The sequence below is a fragment of the Vulpes vulpes genome, chromosome 14 (genome assembly GCF_048418805.1).
Source record: "Vulpes vulpes isolate BD-2025 chromosome 14, VulVul3, whole genome shotgun sequence".
NCBI lineage: Eukaryota > Metazoa > Chordata > Mammalia > Carnivora > Canidae > Vulpes > Vulpes vulpes.
Genome location: NC_132793.1, coordinates 13,343,260 through 13,365,510, shown reverse-complemented (window position 1 = coordinate 13,365,510; position 22,251 = coordinate 13,343,260). Strand labels below are relative to the sequence as shown.

The 22,251-nt window shown below is 46.3% G+C and overlaps 1 protein-coding gene across 50 annotated transcripts in view; it reads right to left on the bottom strand.

The window, feature by feature from the left end:
- The window catches only part of ZMYND8 (zinc finger MYND-type containing 8), a 125,663-nt gene that overhangs the window by 24,944 nt on the left and 78,468 nt on the right, over positions 1–22,251 (bottom strand). For 22 of the 50 annotated variants that reach the window (XM_072735671.1, XM_072735677.1, XM_072735670.1 and 19 more), the window contains 4 exons: positions 20,484–20,624; positions 9,594–9,746; positions 6,377–6,886; positions 1,081–1,473 (listed from right to left, as the gene is read on the bottom strand). In XM_072735671.1, coding sequence (XP_072591772.1) covers positions 1,081–1,473; positions 6,377–6,886; positions 9,594–9,746; positions 20,484–20,624 — 1,197 coding nt within the window. The remainder of the gene's footprint in view (positions 1–1,080; positions 1,474–6,376; positions 6,887–9,593; positions 9,747–20,483; positions 20,625–22,251) is intronic. The other 28 variants (XM_072735686.1, XM_072735697.1, XM_072735678.1 and 25 more) reach the window with 3 other exon arrangements.

The window sequence follows — 22,251 nt, the reverse complement described above, 5'->3', positions numbered from 1 at the left end:
TAGGGGCTGTTCGAGACCTGGCTACCTTTCGATCCATATCCTGCTGCAACTCTTTACAGTTCTACTCACTAGGATGCACTCAGTATTGAGAGTTTCAACCAAAGACCCCAACCTCCAAGGATCTAGATGTGGGCTTCCCTGCGAGACAAGATCTGCATTAGCGCTCACGAAAGCTGGGCCAACTGGTACTCATCCAAGCAATGCCAGATGGAGCCTCCTCCATGGCTGGGGATGGTTTTGACTCCACAACTTCGCCAACTGGTGCTTGATGCTGGCTCTTCTTCTGTAGGTGGCTAATCTCTAGTTATCAAGGTACCCTTTGCTACCAATTCCTCACACCATACTCTTCCCAAAATAATGCTAAGAGGCTCATGGGTGTGCACAAGAAAATTTACACAAAGGTATTCATTGCAGCACTGCTTACAACAGAAGAAAAAAAAAAAAGGAAAAAAACTAGGAGCAACCTAAATGCCCATCAGTAGGGGAATACTTGACTTAAATCAACTGTGGAATACTACGCAGCAGTCCAAAATAACATAGATAGAGCTATATGTGCTAACATGGATGAACTTCCAAAACATGCTGATGGGTGAAAAAAAAAAAAAGAAAAAAAGAAGAAAAAAACAGTATGGTACCATTTGTATGTTTTAAAAAAAGGAAAAAGAAAAAAAGTACTATTTTTATGAAGAGTCATATATACATAAATATATATGCATACATGCATAAAAAAGGTTTCACGGTTAACAGTGGCTACTGAGAAAGGGTGAAGAATGGAATGGAAGTTCAGTCAAGACAACAGATTGTGGGGCAAATATTTTACCCCTCTCTAAGAAGCCTATATGCATGTATTGTTTCTAACACAGAGGGGAAAAAAAATAAAAGTGAAAAAAACAAGTCGCAAAACAACTTTTAAAAATAATGCCACATGGAATGCGCGAGGCCTTCAAGATACAAAGGCCATGAAACAAAAAAGAACTGAAAAAAAAAGAAAAGAAGAAAAAAAGAAAAACATTTCTGTCTCTCCTGTCGATGTGGCGAGGAGGGAGTGGGCGCCACGTTGAACAGAAGGGGGCATGGTACCTTTCACAGCCTGTCTGGTCTGATATCTCGTCCCCTGGGTAGACTGAGGCTGCTGGCTCTGCTGCTGGCTCTGCTGCTGGCGCTGTATCTTCTGCATGTGCCACTTTTGGGAAGACGTTTGAAACTTACTTGACGAGTTCCACACGACCCGCTGCACGGCCGGGGCAGTCTCCTTCGGTAAAAGCGGCCTCTGCTTTTTCACCGGGCTTCCCGTGGCGGCGGCAGTGGTGGCAGCGGCGGTGGCGGCAGGGGCCGTGACCGTGGACGTGGTGCTGGTGGTGGCCGTGACACCAGCCGTGGGTGTTTGGGAGGAGGAGCGGGTGAGGAGCGGAGTTTCAGGTGGGGACTGGCTGCCCGCCGTAGTGGACGGTGGAGCTTTGCCTACAACTAAAGCTGATGCGTGGGGGGGGGGGGGGGGGGACAGAAGAGGAGAGATTGGACTCAGGTTCACCTGCGGGGTTTCTCTTCTCCAGCACGTTCTGGGTTAAACAAAGCAAGACCAACCAAGAATGCTGAACAAATTCAGTGTGGGAGGACCCCAGCCCCGATGGAGGAGCACATCTCACCTTATCCACAGAGGCCGCTGCTGCGTATCTATCTCAGAGTGTCGGCCTCTTCTCGCCCACATCGGAGGCTCCTATAGGGGCCTCTGGGGCAAATGAGGCGAACTAGACCCAGCCCCTGCCCTCAAGCTGTCCACCAGTGAGTGGATGAACAGAACCACCACAAGCTGTCTTGTGTTATGGTTAGAACTGGGTAAGCACTTTGTGAAACACCCGGCCAAAGTCGACCCAGAGATTAAGAGAATCCTTTTGGCTAAAGAACCTATAGAGCCTGTACCCCTAAGTATCAGGTAACTTCCCAAGGGCCAAAGCACTGGAAACATGAAGTCACCCAGAAGGAGAGTCTCCCTTGACCTCTGACTCCCTCCAGGACTAAGTCCCAGTGTGCTCTTAATGGCCTTGACCCCTGGGACTAAAGGGAATTCCACTCCATAGCCAGAACCTTCCCAACACCATGGTATTTATCTCTAAGGAGACTTGCTTCTTTGTTGCTGTTGATGTTGTTTTATAATGTTTTTTATTCCACTTAATTCCAGTCGAGTTAACATACGGTGTTCTATTTGTTGCAGGTGTACAATATCGTGATTCGTGATTCGACAATTCTGCATGTTACTTATTGTTCATCATGGGAAGCATAGGCCCTGCTTTTAATTCTGATTATGTTTATTCCCACTGCCACCTTTTATCAGGCAATAACTGGTGTGATGGTCAAATATACATCTAAAATGAGCTTTAAAAGCAGTTTATTTTAGAGTAGCTTTAAATAAAAATATGAAGTCAATGATTATACAAAGCAAGACTTGGGAAGGGCAAAAATAATGAATGTAAATGACAAGTTTGGGAAAGCCTGCCTTCCGGGAATCTGTCTTCTGGGAGGGGGGGCTGTGAGGGAGGGGCAGGATTTCAACAGGCGGAAGTGAGAATTTGGAGGGTGACTGCGTCAGCCAAGACGTGTCCAGGAGCAGCCAGCATTTTGGTCAGTGAGAGCAGGCAGTGAGGAGTGGCAGGAAGGCGGGTTAGAGCCAGAAGCACTGAGCAGCACAGAAGGGGTGGCCTCCTTGTGCTCATTTGTAAAGGGGGGTCCGTTATCACCGCCGAGGTCCCTGCCACCAGTGGAGCGGGTCTGCCCCCCAGAGAGGATGCCCAGGGATCACACACAATACACAGGTACAAGTCAGCATCCCCAACTTATTAGACAATGTACCTTGACGTAAGTGCCTTTCAGATTTATGTAACCCAGAAAAGACATGACCTTGATTATTCTAGGAAGGATATTCAGTACCCTAGGTTTTAGGAAGTCAAGGAGAGTGACAGACAAAAAAGAAAGGGGGGGGGGAGCTGACTTTCCTGACTCAGGAGGCCAGGGGGTGCAGGGAGCTTCCTTGGTGGTCGTCCCATCTGTCTGGCTCTCCTCCGCCTTCCTGCTCCTCTGGAGAGGAAGGAAGAGCCCAGCCAAGTTCATAAGTGGAGCCGGAAAGGGAGGGAGCTCTTCACACAGTGAGGAACCCTGATCCTTTGCCGGGATGACTTTGCGTGCTGGATACTGGATACAGCCCCTGTACGTTTCAGGAGGAAAGGGGGCTCTGAACCCAGGTTTCCGAAGAGCGGTGCACCAGAGCAGTCCCCTGGTGGAGCTTCTAACCTGCAGAGAAGCACCTTCCGTGCCTCTCTTTCCTTCCAGGTGATAAATATATATATATCATTACTGTTGAGAAGCTAACCTAGCCCCTCTCTCCTCAGACAAAGGACAACCACAAATAGGTCCTTTTCTTTCTACTGATTTGCAGAAGCAAAGAGTAACTTTGTGGGTGGGCTGCTGCTCTGCGGTGGTGATGGCTGGCCCTCTGTTCCAAATAAAAAACTGTGGAGTGTGCAATCCAAAAAAAGATTCTAGGCTCAAAGTACCCTTTGGGGTTACCAATTAGATACTAAAATATTTTGATTTCTAGAAGATTCTAATGGTTTACTGGGGGAAGTGGGGGGGGGGGGTAGGAAATTCCATTTGTCCCAGAAATTTGGAGTGTATAATCAAACCGAGAGCCCAGAAAAGGTGAATCTCTTCAAGGCCAACACTCCAGAAGCTGCCCCTACTTAATTAACCTACTTATTCTAGTACTTGAAGGGGGGTCTTTCTAAGAGAAAGATGGAAATTATACCGGTGTTGTAAGGGAAGCACAGCGGGGTCTCTAAGGAAGCCTCCCTTTGCCTCTATCCTGAGATCACCAACTAGAAAGCTATTTTGCGACCTCAGGCTGCTTATTCTACATATAAGCAGCATTCCTGGCTAAAGGTGAGCTGAAGGTCACCGTGGCACACTGTAATATGCCCTTTACCTAATAAACTTGAAAGTGAAAATACACCATTGAAAAAAATGCTCTAGGGATGCCTGGGTAGCTCAGTGATGGAGCGTCTGCCTTTGGCTCAGGATGTGATCCTGGAGTCCTGGGATCAGTGCCACATCGGCCTCCCTGCATGAAGCCTGCTTCTCCCTCTACCTGTGTCTCTGCCTCTCCTCTCTCTGTGTGTCTCTCATGAATAAATAAATAAAATCTTTAAAAAAAAAAAAAAGAAAGAAAAGAAAAGAAAAAATGCTCTACTGCAGAATCTGATACAAAGCCAATTCTTCAAGACCAAAACTACCATCAAACGGCTCTAGATTTAAGACTGGTAGGTCTTTGTTCCAACCTCTGGGATGACACCCTAACTGAATCATATTTTAGAATCATCTTCAGCTTAATTACATCCACCACTCACTTGGGATCCCCTGGACATATTTCAGTGCAAGGAAGAGCTGTGTTTCATTTAATCAATTGGGTTTCCCCTCCTCCCCAACTTTTTGGAAAAATAAGAGACCTTTTAAGGGACTAAAGTATTTCCCTTTTTGCTTTGACTGCTAGGAAGCTCACAGCCAACATGAAAGCCCAATTTTGCCAATCCTGAAGGCTGGAACCTATTCCTGTGCCTAAACTTTCCCAGAACCTCCTACTATTCTACTTTTATCTTTTACAGACTTTATTTTCATCATTTTGTCTCATGATTAAATCTTCTTGTCAGTCTGTTACAGATTCTTTCTGGAAGGGGAAGAGGCATAAAACCAATCCATCAAAAGCTGTATTTCAGAAAATAAGGAACAGTATAGCTATATCATTCACAGGAGCACTGCCATCTCTATACCCAAATATTCCCATAAACCACATGGAATAAATAGCACTCCCTGATTATTTTCTGCCACATTTGCCTCAAACCCCAATCCACACATCATCAGAATTTTTAGAGACTACCCATAAACTCTAAGGTGACTCAGGAATGGAATGGCATTCTATCCTTCCTGCCCACAGTCAACTGCTTCTCTTTCTCCCTCCACTGCACCATTCAGGCACATTTCATTCCATCCTCACTGACAAACTGCAAGAATTTTCTCTCCCTAACAACTGAGGTTCCATGGCAGTCCAGGCTGACAAGGACACAGAAGAAAGATTCTCAAGGCCCATCCCCAACTTCCTGTAAGCAGCCAGATTCAGAAATCCCCAGGGGGGCATAGAATCACATCTTACTCAAGAGTTGGGTTGAGAAATCAGCTCCCCTCAAAAGTAGGGCATGGTCAGAAATTGAGCCTACTTTTCCCTGATGGTACTCACAAACTACATAAAATTTTATAGCAACGACCTCCAGTTTGTCCTTAGGCAACATTTTTCCTGGGCCCTCAATTAATTCTGCATTATCTGTCTTGCGTACGTTGGAATCCCCTCATATCCATTCGCCAAACCAATGGAAAAAAGGTGCAGATTGCTTTGTCCATGGGAAGGACACCCTTCACATCATTCACACATTCCATCTGGAAGGTTTGCCAAGAGGCCTGGGCCACGCAGGCTTCCAGGCAGCTACTGTTGGTTCAATCTGTAACAGCAGCAATGGGGGTACCACTCGGATCAGGCACTGGTTCTCAGCCAGAGGAGATTCTGCTTCTCAAGGAACAAAAGGGAATGGCAAGACATCCTTGACTGCCACAACTGGGCAGATGCTACTGGCATCCAGTGGGCAGAGGCCCAGGATGCTGTTAAACATGCTCCATTGTAGAGGATAAAATACCACTCAGCATAAAACGTCAATAGAGCCAGGGCTGAGAAATCCTGGACTCAGGTCCATGAAACACATAGACGGTGGAACACCAATTCAGGTGCCCCCCATCCAATGCTTTCTCCATGTCTACTGCCCCAAGGAGCACTCAGCATTCTGGGACCACCTCCCCAAATACTCTCCTATTCCAGTAAGAAAAGGCACTGGTGAGGTGTCTGGGCAGCATGAAAGGAAGCTGAACTCATCAAGATCTTTGACCTGCACTCTTCTAACAATTTCAACTGTGTCACAGGTCTAAATGTTGACACTTTAGGGAAGTGAGTGAGCCTGTTGGGAGAACAGATGCTTCAGCTAAAAATGACTGACTGCCGGAAACACCTACCACTTTTTATTTTTCTGGGCTCAAAATCAACCACAATGGAATGAGTACTAAGCAGATGATAGGCAGGCAGGCCTGGGGCAGGTGGGGGGCTGGAGGGAAGGGGGGTCAGTCCTGGGCCTGATCAGTGACTTAGCTAGGTGAACTTGAGCCAATCAAGGCTGTGCTCTGGTGCCACCCTTTGTGACATCGGAGGGTCACGTACCTTCTGGGAATACAAACACAAGGTGGCACTCTAAACTAAATCAAGAAACCAGAAAGTGGTACAATCACTTACCATCCTGCTTGGGAGATGTTTCTTTGGGTTCCTTCTTATTTTTACGACCCTCCCGCCCAGAATGGTCTTCTCCTAAATCTATGACAAGTTCACTTTCTGAATCGGAGTCCAGGCCCAAATGTACTGTTGGGGAATCGGTCTCATCTTTCCCCTTCAGTTTATCCTTTGTGGGATGAGGGGAGGCTTTCGCTTTTTCTGAAAAGTCCTTCTCAGGCTGGGGGCTTGCCTTTTCCTTGACTGAGCCCGGATCTGCTTTCTCGCTGGCTGGTGATGTGCTTTTCAGCTCCTCCTTAGTCTCCACTGGGTTGGCAAGTTTGGGCTTTTTTTTGACAGCCGATGGCTCTTTGTCCATCCGACTACCCTCTTTGTCCTCTGCGTCTTCTGGCTCATTCTTGGACTTCTGCTCATCATCACTGATATACTCACTATCGCTACTATCAGACTTCTCAGAATCTTCCGAATCGCTGTGCTCTACGGCCGTGTAAACATCTTCCGAGATTTCATTTATGCCTAAATTCAAAGAGAAAACCCAGCATGTGGCGTAGTCACAAAATAAAGAGCAGGACCCAAAATGCAAACATTTTCCACGCCAAATGCTGGAATAAAAAAAAAAAAACAAAAAAAAAACACATTTCAAATCGCATCACACTGGCCTGGTAGGGTTACCGGTGAGCTGCTGATAAATGCAACTTGGGTTTGCAGAGGGTTTCAGTTACTGACATTCAAAAATGGCATGGGACCAGACAACATAAATTTTAAATTTATCCAAAGCTATGTGTTTGCGTCACTGATAACTACTTAGGATGTAGAGAATGGGAGGAAGGGAAGGGAACAACAGAGATGAGCTGTTAAAATGGATCCATTATACAGATCAGAAAATAGAGGCCCAGAGAAATCACCTATCCTAGGACATAAAGAAAACCAAGACAGAGGCAAGGGTTCCTCACAGACCACCAGTGCTCTTCCCACGAATTCCCAAAGCATTCAAGTCCTTTTCCCATTGTGTCCAGGGCTCAAAGAAATAAGGCAAAGACTTACAAAGCAGAGGCTGCCAACTCACAGCCCACAAGCCACATCTGGCCAGCACACACAGGTTATTTAGGAAGCAAGAGTTTGGCTCAGTAGATACTTTTTTGTTTGTTTTTCACTTACAATAAAGGTATTGCCCAATTCACAAATCAGGAAACTTCACACAGAAATCAAGACAGGGTGCTTGTATGGAAAAGAGCAGAGGATCCAGCCACTCTTGGGTCATAGGCCTGCAAGGCAGTGGCTGACTAGAGCCACAAAGCCACTGGCCACTTCCATTTCCAGCTGACCTGGGTGACCAGCCCACCCTCCTGCTCTGTGCTGGTCCAGAGGTGAATTGCCATCTTATCCACCCTGTTCTTCCACGGACAGTGGAGTCAAGAGCAAAGTCACACATTTCCACATCTCTATCAACAGACAGACAAAATGACTTTGTAGCAGGTGTTTCTCACACACACACACACACACACACACACACACAAACACACACTCTCTCTCTCTCTCTCTCTCTCTCACACACACACACACACACAAATGGGCAAAAGCATACTCTGTTTAACCAATTTATGTATCCTGCTCCCAGCAGCGAGTGTCATCTGGCTGCAGATAAATAAATACTATATCCTAAAATTTTCAAGTGAGAAAAACCCAATCTATACTATCTTCATTCTAGAATAATGGCCATGAGTGGGGTCACTGTCCTGATCCAGAAATACTAAAAGGAAACCTGCAAACAGATAAAAGCCATGAGCAGCCTACCAGAATCATTACATAATTTATATGTCTCTACCAGGGCTCAATCAAAACCAAAAGAAGCCAAAATACAAAAACTCAGATCTGATATGACTTTTGAGTCCCTAAGGCTTACTGTAGTTAACAGTCAGACACAAGGCCAAGTGTGACCACATATATGATAAGAAAAGCTTGGGTACCAGAGCCCAAAAAACATGAATTCAAATCCTGCTCTTGTACTTTGATTCACTGTGTGACTCTGACCTAGTGACTGTGGTCTCTGAGCCTTAGTTCCTTCATCTGCAAAATGGAATGGATAATGGCATCAACCTTTAAGGACAATCTATGCACCATGCAAGGTATGCAGGAAACAGCCGGTAAACAGAAATATTAAAATTCTTATTAACATGAATAATAAATCGAGGAGTCAGATCAGCTGCACAGAAGGACCCAAGGCACAAATTTAAATGGCCTGCAAAATTTCAACCATGCCATTCAGTGTCCTAACCAAACAAAAATCCAACAAGGAATGTCCTCCTCTGGCCCTTCTAGATGACTCCTAACTATAGCTTACTCATCCCACGGTCCAAAGTACCCACAGACACTGTAAACCTTACCCACCCTTGTGTGGCTCTCTTTCCTGAGGCCAGCCGTCCCCTACTTCTATGCAAATACCGTCCTGGCATTGTTTACTTAAGTCAACCAATATTCCAGAGAATCTGCTATGTACACAAGACCAAGTAAGTACCTTGGAGAATGTATATGCTTATTAAGGCAACCTTCCTGCCCTCAAGGAGCTTCCAGTCTCGCTTCCAGGCTAGAGGGACACCCCCACACAAAGAGACCGCTGATGCTTCCAAGCAATAAAGTGCCACGGGAGGCAGCAGATGGGGAGGTGAAGGCAATCAGAGGAGACTTCCTGGAAGAGGCGATGCCTGAGCTCAGCCTTAGGGAAAGGATTCAGGTAGGCAGTGTGAAGGCAGGCAGCACGGGCAAGAGAAAGGGAGGCAACAGGTATAGAAGCAGGATGCGTGTGCCAGGTGGGAAGGGCTCAGCCTGCAGCAGAAGAGTTTGTGTTGGACATTTGTGGGCCAGACTTGATCCTGAGGGGAAGACACTGACATGTCCTGACTGGGAGCACAGGGGCAAACTCAGGAGAATCTTTCTTTCCCTTTTCAAACACCCATACTACCTCCACCTGGAGTCTGCAGGTGGCCAGAACCAGAGAATAAGCTGGGTGGGATTCAAAGAACCCCTCTGAGCCACTGACTAGCAAACCTGAAACATCCCAACACGAGTGGAACTCTATTTTAGTTGCACAAACAGGGCCAAGGTCAAGCAGCTGCTAACAGCAGCCCACGATCCAACTCTGGCTTCATCCGGGCGGTGACCCTACAAAGAGTTAACAGTGAGGATGGTGACGACAGTGCCTGTGCGAGCAAACCAAAGGACATACCTAATTGTGCTTTACAACTCTCTATGGTCTTGTCCAGATTCAGCTGGAACCTGCTGCGGATCTGGCGCTTGGGCGAGATGAGGGGGACAGGCGCTGTCTGCTGCTGGACTGACTCGCTTAGCTCCTTCAGGTCCATCTCGGCCTTGCTCCGATCTGGAAGACACAATGACACCCTCGTCAGATGGATACCAGACGGAGGCAACCCCCCTCATCACTTCGCCTCCTTCCTGCAAACACACACATTAGAACGCAGTGGCGGGAGGAAAACCTCTAACCTTCTTCCGGTTTGCCCCGAGAGCATCATCTGCTGGCCCATGGGCTGACTTGGGAGATAATGGTCCCAGAACACATCTGGCAGATTTACCCCATCTACTCCAACAGTCATCTGGGTAGCTTTAAATATTTAAAATGCACAATCCCAGCCAGATGGTTGTCTGTGGAACTCCGCATCATTAGGGAGCTCGGGAGCCAAAGGTAACGGTGAGATTGTCTCGGTATCAGCAGATAAAGTCACATCAAGTCTGGCCAGAGTGTACTTTTCACGCCAGGCCCAGATGAGAAAGGGTGTGCATCCCCGAACCCGCCCCATAACTGAGGGCCCAGTTCCCCAGTCATCACAGAGACTTCACTTTTCATTGCTAGTCGACTAGACTGGACCTCAAGTCAGAAAAGGAAGACAAATGTCAGAGGCAGACCACTCTCGCCAAGCTGTTGGCCCTCCTTTCGACTCAGGCATCCATCTGAATTAAAGTCGGGTGAATGGACTGGCTGTGGATATTAAACCTGTATCTTCTCACTCGGATACTGTCGGTCCAAGCTCCTCTCCCTGATCCCAGGCAACGGCCTCTGACGGAAGACTCAGGGCCTGGGGTCTGGCCACCCTCCCCATTTCTGCCACAGATCCTTATATGACCAAGTGGACCAAGGGTCTGTGAGCTCACATTGCTTGAATTCCTTCCCCACTTCCTCTAATACCCCCGAAAATGGAAGAAAGTGACAAAATAAAGGTGGCTGTACAGGCCCAGAAAAAAATGGGAGACTTCACAGGCAGAGCCTGCCACCCTCTGGTGTACCCCACCCCCCATCTCCAACTGACCCCAAGCAGAGAATGCCAGGCACATTCCCTGCCCCGGCTGATCCCAGAAAAACAACTGGAAAGCCTGTGGCATCCATCAAGGACAAAGACGAGAAGCGCCCTCTGAGCCTGCTGCTACCATGTGGGAGCTGACCCTCAGACTTCCTCCATCTCCCTAATAACCCCACCCCAACATTGCACCTATGCCCACCACAGGCTGTGCAAGGGGCCCAGGGTATAATCTGAAGCCTGGACTATGAGGGCTGCTCAAACCCTTCATTCTCTGCTCGTTTCTATTTCCCAACATGACCCCCACACCCTCCCCTTCACCCAGGAATGGGGCAGGTTCTCACCCTGCACACCTAGAGACTCGTTCCTTTAAAGCAACTGGGGAGAGGGGGAGAGGGGCAGCTTCCCATGAAACCCAGGCAACCTACCCACAGCTAGCTAACCAGAGCAAAAAACTGCTCCAAGTTGATTTTATCACCAAAATGAGGTCCCCACCAAGGTAAGATTAGGAAGGGCCCTTTCCCAAAAACATACTCCAGGGCACTCCTCAGGGAAATTCTGGAAGTGAGTTGCTCAAAGCCAACGGATACCAACCTTCTCCTGCGAAAAGGGGCTCTAAGACTCAAAAACTCATATCCACCTCTGGCACATGTATACATGTATGTGAGTACCTATGTGCATGTGTTTGTACAGGGTTGGAGGTGCTCGCAGAGGAGACAGGCTAATGGCACACACTTCAGAGCAGGGGAGGGGGTGTGTATGCAAATTTATTGGAGAAGTGCCTTACAAAGAGAACACACAGAGTGAAAACAGTAATAAAACAGCAAGAGGGAAAAGGAGGAGGGAGGGCTAGGGAAACAGAAACAAAAAAGAAAGATCCAACTCAAGAGCCCTATGAGGACTTCAGATTTCAATAGCTAAGCTGAGGATGTGACAGGAAAGGGGGAAGGAGATGAAGCCTGTCTTATAACTTCTGCTTCCAGAAATGAGAAAGCAGGCTGCATTCCTAGGGGAATAGGCAGCCTTTCAAGGACAAAGTCCAAGAAAGAAATATCTCACAAAACTACTTCCCATCACTAATCTCAATAATGTCTAATCACAGCAGTTACCAAAAGAAAACAAAACCTTGGGGATCCATGGGTAGCTCAGTGGTTTAGCGCCTGCCTTCGGCCCAGGACGTGATCCTGGAGTCGCGGGATCAAGTCCCACATTGGGCTCCTTGCATGGAGCCTGCTTCTCCCTCTGCCTGTGTCTCTGCCTCTCTCTTTCTGTGTGTCTCTCATGAATAAATAAATAAAATCTTTGGGGGGAAAAGAAAAAGAAAAAGAAAAAGAAAGAAAAAGAAAAAGAAAAAGAAAAAGAAAAAGAAAAAGAAAAAGAAAAAGAAAAAGAAAAAGAAAAAGAAAAAGAAAAAGAAAAAGAAAAAGAAAAAGAAAAAGAAAAAGAAAAAGAAAAAGAAAGAAAAGAAAAGAAAAGAAAAGAAAAACAAAACACTATCTACTCTACCAGGCATCAGCAAACCTCCTGTAAAATGCCAGAGATTAAATCGGGCTCTGCGGGCCATAAACAGGCTGCCAAAGTGGCCATAAACAATACATAAACTGATGACACTGTTCCAATAAAACTTTATTTACAAAAACAGGTGGGGGACCAGATTTGGTCCAAAGGCCATAAAATTTGCCATCCCCATTTGTAGTGCACAGACTATTAATTTCGGCTTCACAATGAAATAATCTATAGAGCTTTAAACAAAAAGATCCTAATGCCTGGGTCCCGATCTCCCACCTCCACCCCTGCCCCCCAGAGAATATGAATTAACTAGCCTGGGGGAAGGTTGGACACTGGCCCTTTAAATGGGGTGCCTGTCTGGCTCAGTCAGTTGGGCATGTGACTCCTGATCTCAAGGTCATGAATTTAAGCCTCACACTGGGCATGGAGCCTACCTTAAAAAAAAAAAAAATTAGTCATAATAAGATATTTTTTTAAAAGTACCCCAGATGATTCTTACTGGCAACTATAGGGCTGAGAGAACCCCTGTATTAGTCTAATATTCTATGTGGGTGAAGAAAACTCCTGCAGCCCCTGAGTGGCTCGTTTGGTTAAGCTTCTAACTCTTGATTTTGGCTCATGTCATGATCTCAGGGTTGTGAGATCGAGCCTTCCATCTGGATCCACGTTCAGCAGAGTCTATCTCTCTCTCGCTCTCTCACTCTCTGTCTCTGCATCTCTCTCTCCTGCTCATGCTCATTTTCTCTCATCCTCTCTCTAAAATATATAAATTTTTAAGGGGGGGGGGGAACCCTCCTCCTGATTTGCCATAACCTTTGTCTGTGTTAACCTTCCAAAACTAGGGCTCATAAAAAGAGACCTATGTCTCACCAGAATATTCGCGTGTGTGTGAATAGCAGTGTGTCTACAGTAAATGCAATCTCTTCACTTTGGCCTAAAAAGACTGAACTCTGAAATACTCATAATCAAAAGGAATGAGGAGAAGGTAAAACACCTCATTATATAGTTAAAGTTTCTCCAGTCAATAAACTACAGCAATGTTTATTCTAACAAGCAACCACAAAAGCTGGGGTGGGGGCACTGGGATCAGGTCCCAGCCTTCAGGAGTTCAGCCAAATCTAATTAACTTTCTTGCATTTTCAGCTGCAATTTGACTTCTCCTCCCCTCCAGAGAGAGAAAAGGAGAACTTCTCTTTCTCGTTCAGCTGATAGTAGCTTATCAGGACTTCTTCCACCCCTGCCCTTCTATATCGGGAATATCTTCAGAATCCACCTTTACTGCCAACATTTTCAACTTTTCAGCTGATAGGAAGACAGCTTAGGCTATAAATGGAAACTAGAGAGAAAAAAATACCAATGCTAGAGAAAAAGACACGATCTTACATTTCTGGAGGGAGCATAAATCAGATCCATCCCTTCAGAGGACAATTTGGCAGTATCGCTCAAAATGTCAACCGCACATGGCCTCTGACCAGAGAGACTCTACTTCTAGGAATTCATCCTATGGCTACACTCCCACATGGGCAAAACGGGTCTTCACTGCAGCTGTTTTCAACAGCAAAACCACCTAGAGCCAATAAATAAGGTGCCGGGGCAAAGAAGTCAACACTTCACCTTGCAACGGAATAAAATACAGCTGCTAAAATAAAACCGCAGTGGATCTTTATGTGTTGCTCTGGAAAAGCCAAACTGTTTAATGAAAAAGGTGATAATCAGTAGAACACATTAGCATTGGTGTGGGGGAGGGAAAAAAGAAATGGAACATAGATATGAATATATGTGTTCTTAAGTTTCTCAGTGTTGGCACTATTGATATCTGGGGCTGGATAAGTCTTTGTTGGGGGGAAGGGGGTGTCCTGGAGGTAGGCAGCTCCAGCCTGTCATGTGCATTGTAGGATGCTCAGCACCAGATGCCAGCAGCACCCATATTCCAGTTGTGACCATTAAAGTGTCTCTAGGGGCACACCCGGCTGGCTCAGTCAGTGGAGCATGCCATTATTGGGTATAGAGATTACTTAAAAATAACACCTTGAGGGATCCCTGGGTGGCTCAGTGGTTTAGCACCTGCCTTTGGCGCAGGGTGTGATCCTGTGGTCCTGGGATCAAGTCCCACATCGGGCTCCCTGCAGGGAGCCTGCGTCTCCCTCTGCCTGTGTCTCTGTCCCTCTCTATCTCTGTGTCTCTCATGAATAAATAAATAAAATCTTTAAAAAATAGTATCTTGAGAGATTGTCAAATGTCTCCCATTTTTTGTCTCCCGACAAAAATCACCCAGGTTGAAAACTCCTGGCATGTATAGAAAAGAGCTCTCCAAGAAGACTAAACAGAGGCAACCATGGTCACTTGCTGTGAAGGGTATAGAGACAGGTGATCAGAGGTTACAGGCAAGTTGGCTTTTCATTAAAATCTTTCTGTCTTGGGGCACCTGGGTGGCTCAGCAGTTAAGCATCTGCCTTTGGTTCAGGGCGTGATCCTGGAGTCCCAGGACCGAGTCCCACATCCCACATCAGGCTCCCTGTGAGGAACCTTCTTCTCTCTCTGCCAGTCTCTCTACCTCTCTCTCTCTGTCTTTCATGAATAAATAAAATCTTAAAAAAAAAAAATCTTTCTGTCCTTTGAAATTTCTCTTACCACATGCATTCATGACTCATTAAAATAAACTTTCTAGGGCAGCCCGGGATCAAGTCCCACATGGGGCTCCCTGCATGGAGCCTGCTTCTCCCTCTGCCTGTGTCTCTGCCTCTCCTCTCTCGGTCTCTCATAAATAAATAAATAAAATCTTTTTCAAAAATAAAATAAACTCTCTACAAGAAAAATATAAGCAGGTCTCTTTCAATTTAAAAAAAATTAGATTTATTGGGGCACTTGGGGTAGCTCAGTCAGTTAAGCATCAGACTCTTGATTTTGGATCAGGTCATGATCTCAGGATTGAGATTGAGCCCTGCGTTGGGCTCCAGGCTGCTTGGAATTCTCCTTCTCTCTCTTTCTCTCTCTGCACACCCCAATCCCTCCCCTTTTACAAGTTCACACACACACACACACACACACACACACACACACAAAGGAGAGAGAGAGAGAGAGAGAGAAAATAGATTTCCTTTGTTCAAAAGCTGCAGGCTGCCTATACGGATGGTCTTCCAGGAGCCATAAAATGGTGGCTCCTTTAAGGGAACAATAAGATCCAGACCAGAGACCTTGGCAAGTATCTCTCATCAGTCAAAGTCAAGCAGAGATCTTCCTCACCTCATCCCGAGGGGGGGAAAAAATCAAGGCAGCATGTGGAAAGCCTACACCCTCATCTCAGCATCCATGCTCTCAAAGGATGCCTGATGTCAAGGTCTCACTTTATCCAGAGAAAGAAAGAGGCCTCTCTTAAGTGACAGCAGAGGAATAAACAAGCAGCAATGTTCCAGGTCTGACAACTTCTCGCTCCTCTGTCAGCATCTCCACCAAAGCATCCAGGCACATTTGTGTCACTAACAGGACCAGTGAACTGCTGTGTTTGTTCAGCCCAAAGCAAACACCCTGTGCAATCAGAGGAGACGAGATTCCCAGAGAAGCAAACGAGAATCTAGAAGGAGAAGGGAATCAGGCCTTCCTCCTCTCGTTCTTATCTATGACTTATTTTCCATACAGTCACAGAAAAGAGCTGTAACCATTCCCCAAGCGTTAGCTCCTTGTTTTTGAGCAGAGAGGAGGCTTGAGACAACAAATGCGGGGCCTGTGCGATAGCAAGCAGGGCAAGAATGGCCTCTGTGGGAGATTTCCCCTCTGTTGTGTGACAAAATCATTTCTGAGAATCATGTATCCAAATGATGTCCCATGGGCTGGTTTTCGTGTTTTGGGATGGATTTATTTGTTTTGACCAAGAGCTTTTATTTTTAATGCAACTGATTGCTTACTTTTAAAAACAAGGAAAACTCATATAAAAATCTGCATTTGTTTTTTTTTTTTTTCTTGAAAATTCAGAGTTGGGGACACCTGGACAGCTCAGCTGGTTAAGTGTCTGCCTTCACCTGAGGTCATGATCTCAGGGTCCTGGGATGAAGCCCTGCACTGGGCTTCCCTGCTAAGTGGGGAGTCTGCTTCTTCCTCTCCCTTTGCCCCTGCCCCCCGCCCCCCCGCCATTCATCCTCTCTTGCTCTTACACACACAAAATCTTTTTAAAAAAGAAAAGAAAAGAAAATTCAGAGTCTGACAACACAGGTTCAACTTGTGGGAGCTGCATCCTTTAGACAAGTACTCTGTCCTCCATGGGACTGTCCATTCGAAATCTTCACCCTGTGCCCTGACAGCTAGGTAGACATTTCCAACAGCAAGAGAAGCAGTATCCAGAACCCGCCAGCATCACAACACAGCCCCAGGACACCTCGGTGGCTCAGTGGTTAAACACATCTGCCTTGGGATCCCTGGGTGGCGCAGCGGTTTGGCGCCTGCCTTTGGCCCAGGGCGCGATCCTGGAGACCCGGGATCGAATCCCACGTCGGGCTCCCGGTGCAGGGAGCCTGCTTCTCCCTCCGCCTGTGTCTCTGCCTCTCTCTCTCTCTCTCTGTGACTATCATAAATAAATAAATAAATAAAAATGGACAGAGGACCTGAATAAACATTTAAAAAAAATAAAAATAAAAAATAAAAAATAAACACATCTGCCTTCAGCTCAGGGCGTGATCCTGGGGTGCTGGGATTGAGTCCCACATCGGGCTCCCTGGAGCCTGCTTCTCCTCTGCCTGTGACTCTGCTTCTCTCTCTGTGTGTGTCTCTCATCAACAGATGAATGGAATCTTTAAAAAAAAAAAAAAAAAAAAAAAACACAGCCCCATCTTGCAGCATGTCCACTCACTATCTTGGCTAAGAGCACAAACAACGAGGCAGACAGACCAGTGTCCACAGGCCAAATGTGACCTTGAAACACAGGAGAGTGTGATGCTGGCTGGGTAGGGAACTGTGCTGGTCTGTGCTCCAGTTTCTACTTCACTGAAATTAGGCTCTTGTGTACCTTGAAGGTTGTCGTATCTTTGTAATAGTTTTAATTTACAGAGAGTCAAGTCTGGGAAGAAATACAGTAGGAGTTTTAACACCTAGGTACACATAAGTACGTGTAACCCCCACCACCAACAGAATGCGGAACAACGTCCTCCGCCAAAGAATCCCTTTGTGGTTTGTAGTCAAACCCTCCCCCCCCACAAGCACTCATGTCTTCCAACTCTCTAATTTTGTCTTTTCCAGTTTTTTTCTTTAACCAAATACCGTTCTGTTAGATCTAATAACATTGTCAGCATCCCCAGCATGGTCTCATTTCTGACTGCTCAAAGTAGTTGCGTGGATGCCAGACATGAAAAAAACCCCATGGGATGCCTGGGTGGCTCAGTCGGTTAAGTGTCCGACTCTTGATCACAGCTCAGGTCTTGATCTTAGGGTCATGAGTTCAAGCCCTACAACTGGACTCCATGCTGGGTGTGAAGCCTACTTAAAAAGAAAAATCAAAAAAAGAAACTCCATATAAAGCACCTGCCCTGTCCCTGGCCAAGCTCTTGAGAATTATTTAGAACTTCCCTCCACTGTCTGATCCTTCTACCCATCCGTGACACTTTCCACCGGGTCCCCTCTCTGATCCTGTTCCCGTTAGGTAACTCAAACGCCAGCCCACAAAACACCCACATTCCCAATGCTTTCACTTCCCACTGACAAACAAGGTAAGCATCCCAGATCGGAAGGAGCGGGCGGGGGGAGCTTGTGCACAAGAGAGCCTTGGGTTCCATCACGCCTGCCCACCCACCAGTACACACAACAGGAGGAAATCTTTCACTGCCACCACAGGCAAGGCAAACCAAAAGACCCACAGCCATCCCAAGGATGCCCAAAGACCACCTGCTTCAGGAAGAGAGTCCTTCTTGCCACACATGACTGGCAAGGGGGAAACATGACCATGAGAACTGCCCCTGCACAGTGTTCCTTTTCGGGGTGTGGAGGTGGAAGGAGGGTGTGAGAAAGCAAACCACACTGTGGAGATGATCAGTGAATGTTCCCCAAGGGAACAAACAGTTCCCCTTTTGTTCAAGTGAGGAATTTCCACCAGCAAATCGGAGCTGGAGCCCCAAAAGTTACCACTTTGTCTGTTTTAGCACATCCAGGCTGTACTAACAGGTGGGCCAGGGTGAGCCAGGCTCTGGCCTCTGTGAAGACCCAGGCTTGCTCCAGCCCTGCCACCTACTGGATCCCTGATCCTGGGCACCTGGAGACTCCACTCCAGACCTCAGTATCTCCATCTCAGATGGCACTACAGGGCAAGATAAATCTGGAGAGGCCTGGCCTCCAGAGACTATGAATTCATGCATGGGCATCATTCCACATAGGTGGCTGCTCCTCCCTCCCTTCCTAAAATCCTGTATACTCAAGCCTCCCATCCCAGCTGTGGAGAGACCAAAAATGTCTCTAGACATTGCGAAGTGTCTCTTGGAGGGGAGTGAGGGACTGTCCCTGGGGAAGAACAGCTGACATACGCTACTCTACACACAGCACCCAGGTGGCCCTTTTAAAATGCTCCATCAGTTTACATCCCTCCACTGCTCAAGCGGCTCCACACCAGGGTCCCACAGGGTCCCATGCAGATGGGCCTCCACTCCTTTCTCCCCGCACCCACCAGGACAGACCAGGGGACAGGCCAAGGGAAGGCCACATGGTCCTCCCTGCCATTCCTACCCAAAGGCTTGTAAATCTCTTGTTCCTTCTATAATGTTCTTCCTCCCAAAACAAGGATGGTTGATTTTTCTTGTCATGGAAATCTAGTTTTAAATACCACCTCTCAGAGGCCTTCTTCCCAACCACTCCCATCCTGCACATCTCTCTCCCTATTATGTTAGCACACTTTACCTTCTCTCTCAGAGTAAACTGGCTTATTTACCTTATTGTTTCTCCCTTTCTAGAACCAAGCTCTGTGTAAGAGCAAGAAGACTCTTGCTCACCACTCCCTGCCCCAAGCATAAAGCAGCACAAAGCATGTAATAGATGCTCAATAAAAATCAAGGCTCATGATGGAACAGATCAATAAAATAACTTCATAGATGGGTATTTAGCATTTCTGGTGATAATTTTTCTAAAGACGTTCACCTCAGGCAGTGCTTTTTAAGAAGACCAAATGAACTCCAATAGGTTTAAAAAAAAAACAAAAAACAGGGCAGCCCAGGTGGCTCAGCATTTTAGCACTGCCTTCAGCCCAGGGCCTGATCCTGGAGAGTTCCATGTTGGGCTCCCTGCATGGAGCCTGCTTCTCTGCCTCTCTCTCTCTCTCTCTCTCTCTGTCTCTCATGAATAAATAAATAAAAATCCTTTAAAAAAAAAAAAAAAAAAAACCTACTAAGTCAGGGATAAAGACCAGCATTTTTTTTTTTAAATTAAAAGACAAAAAAGCCCACAATATATCAGAATATACCACACAGAGAAAAAGCAAATACTGATTCATAAAACACTATATACATCAAGTGTGTGTATGCATGTGTGTCTATGTGTGTGTAAAACATTAAATGTATATATATACACAAATAGGGCTCCTAGGTGGCTCAGTCAGTTAAGCGGCTATGAGGGTTAAGTGGTTGACTTTTTTTTTTTCTTAAGATTTTATTTACTTATTTGACAGAAAGAGAGGACATGCAGAGGGAACAGCAGGCAGAGGGAGAGGGAGAAACAGGCTCCCCACTGAGCAGGGAACCCGATATGGGGCTCAACCTCAGGACCCTGGGGGATCATGACTTGAGCCAAAGGCAGACACTTTACAACTGAGCCACCCAGTCACCCAGCAGCTGACTCTTGATTTCAGCTCAGCTCATGGTCTGGGGTCGTGAGCTCAAGCCCCATGACACGTCCAACTTTGTGGACAGTCTGCTCAAGATTCTCTCGCCCTATGCCATTCTTCATGCTCCTGTGCACAAGATCTCTCACTCTCAAATAAATAAATAAATCTTTCAAAAAAAAAACAAAGTAAAACAAACACGCACATACATATATACACACACACTATATATATAAGAACAGGGTTACTGTGGTCAAGGGCAAGAAGCAGTTGTCAACACTAGCCTCAGTTACTTCAAGATGAAACAACTTTGCATGTCAACAAGCCCCAGGAAATCCCTTACTTGCTCCTCTTACTGATCTCTCTTATCTTTGCCCACTGTACCTTTTAAATATTTAGCACAGAGAGAAGAGTTCAGAGCTCTCAAGAACCACACACAAAAGAAGACATCACAACTTTCAAGAATATTCATAACTGTGGCAGAAAGAGACTCCAAAAAATTCCCACTAACCCAAGTTAAGATTCAGGATGCTCCCAGTGGTGGACGTTTTATCCGTTTTTGTCGTGATGGGTGTTGATGCTTGAGGAGAGAACGTTTTCGGGCTGCCAGATAAACTCCCTGCTTGTCCCGTCTTTGCAGAGGCAGGCGAAGCTGAAAGAGTATATTCATTGTTAAAAGACAGATATACAAATAAATAAACAAATAAAACTTATGTGTAAGGGGAGAGGTGAGAAATCGTATTTGATTTCAACAAGGCCCCCAGAGCACCACAGATGGGGCACAGTGGGAAGGGCTGGTCATTTATATCAAGCACAGGCTTTAACCCAATGTTAAGCCATTAAAGCTGCTAAAGAAGAAGGCCTTCCCAGTCGTTCTATTAAACACAAAGCTCTAAGACAAATCGGCTAAGCTGCCACTGAAATTGGTTTGGCCCATTCACGGGTGTAAATCTCAAAATAAATAGCGATTAAACCAGCCCCCACCACAGTCCAGATGCAGAGACCGGAGCCAGCCTTACAAATGGCGTGCCATCCATTTGTGGGAGATGCAGGAGCCGGCTCGCACAGTCGCTGCACCTGCCAGAGGCCAAGTGGACCCCTTGGGAGATCTCTGCTTCCCATTTCAAAGGTTCTGTGATACTGAATGAAGCCAAATTCAGCACCAGATGGAGTGAGGGCGTTGCTGGTCAATTATCTCCATCCTTCCTATGTTCCAAACTTTTATGGAAGGATAGAGAATCGTACCTAAGTCCAAGTCTTTTAAAAATACCTTATAACTACCTACATACTGCTCCCCTGAGCCTCATCCACTAAGTGGGAGCAGGACAGAAACCAAACTATGTGACAGAATGGAGTGTTCAGATGGGCCACGCCTCCTGGAGATCCTGGAGATCCTGCCCCTTTGCCTAAACAGCCTACCATTACTGGGACTGTCCTGTTACTGAATTTATGCCAGACAACAAAATGGCCAGCCTTCCTCAGACACACAAGAAGCATGGATTTTGAAATGATCTGGTCCTTAAAAGAAGCTGTTGATGGCAAAGGGGTAACAAATCGGGACATCCTGGGGACTTCAAAGTGCTCACACACACTTTGGTAGACATTTGCCTCAGTTGGCTCACCTGCCAACTTGGCGGGGGGGATACTCAAAGTGAGGCTCCAATGGGCAAAACACCTATACCTACTCAGCTCCAGGATCCACCAACACTATCATTAATGTAACAGAGAGGGAAAGGCCAGACACAGAGAGGGATGGATGCAACCATGTATCGGGAGCCAGATACTAGGTTTTCAGTTTAGCTCTGCAGCTAACTTGCTGGGTGACCTTGGGCAAGTTACCTGAGGTCTCTGAATCTCCTTTCCTGGTAGCCTCAAAGAAGAAAATTGATAATATAATACAAAAGGATTGATACAAGTACCTACCTCATCAGTTCTAAGGATCAAATAAATTAATCATCTAAACAGTGCCTGACATCAATTAACTACTATTTTATTATTTGTTATCAGTGTAGTATTATTTTCTAATTCCCCACTAACCACAAGGGCTTTAGTTTCAATCACCTAAACCAGTAGTTTTGGCCAGGACTGATTTTGCCATCCAAGACACACTGTGTAAGGTCTACAGACATTTCTGGCTATCACACCTGAGGGAGGGGGGATGCTGCTGGCATCTAATAGGTGGAGACCCAGGAGGCCGCTTCACATCCTATAAAGCACAGCCCCCCAAAACAAGTAATAAACTTTGGTCCCCCAAGTCAGTAGTGCCGAGGTTGATAAAT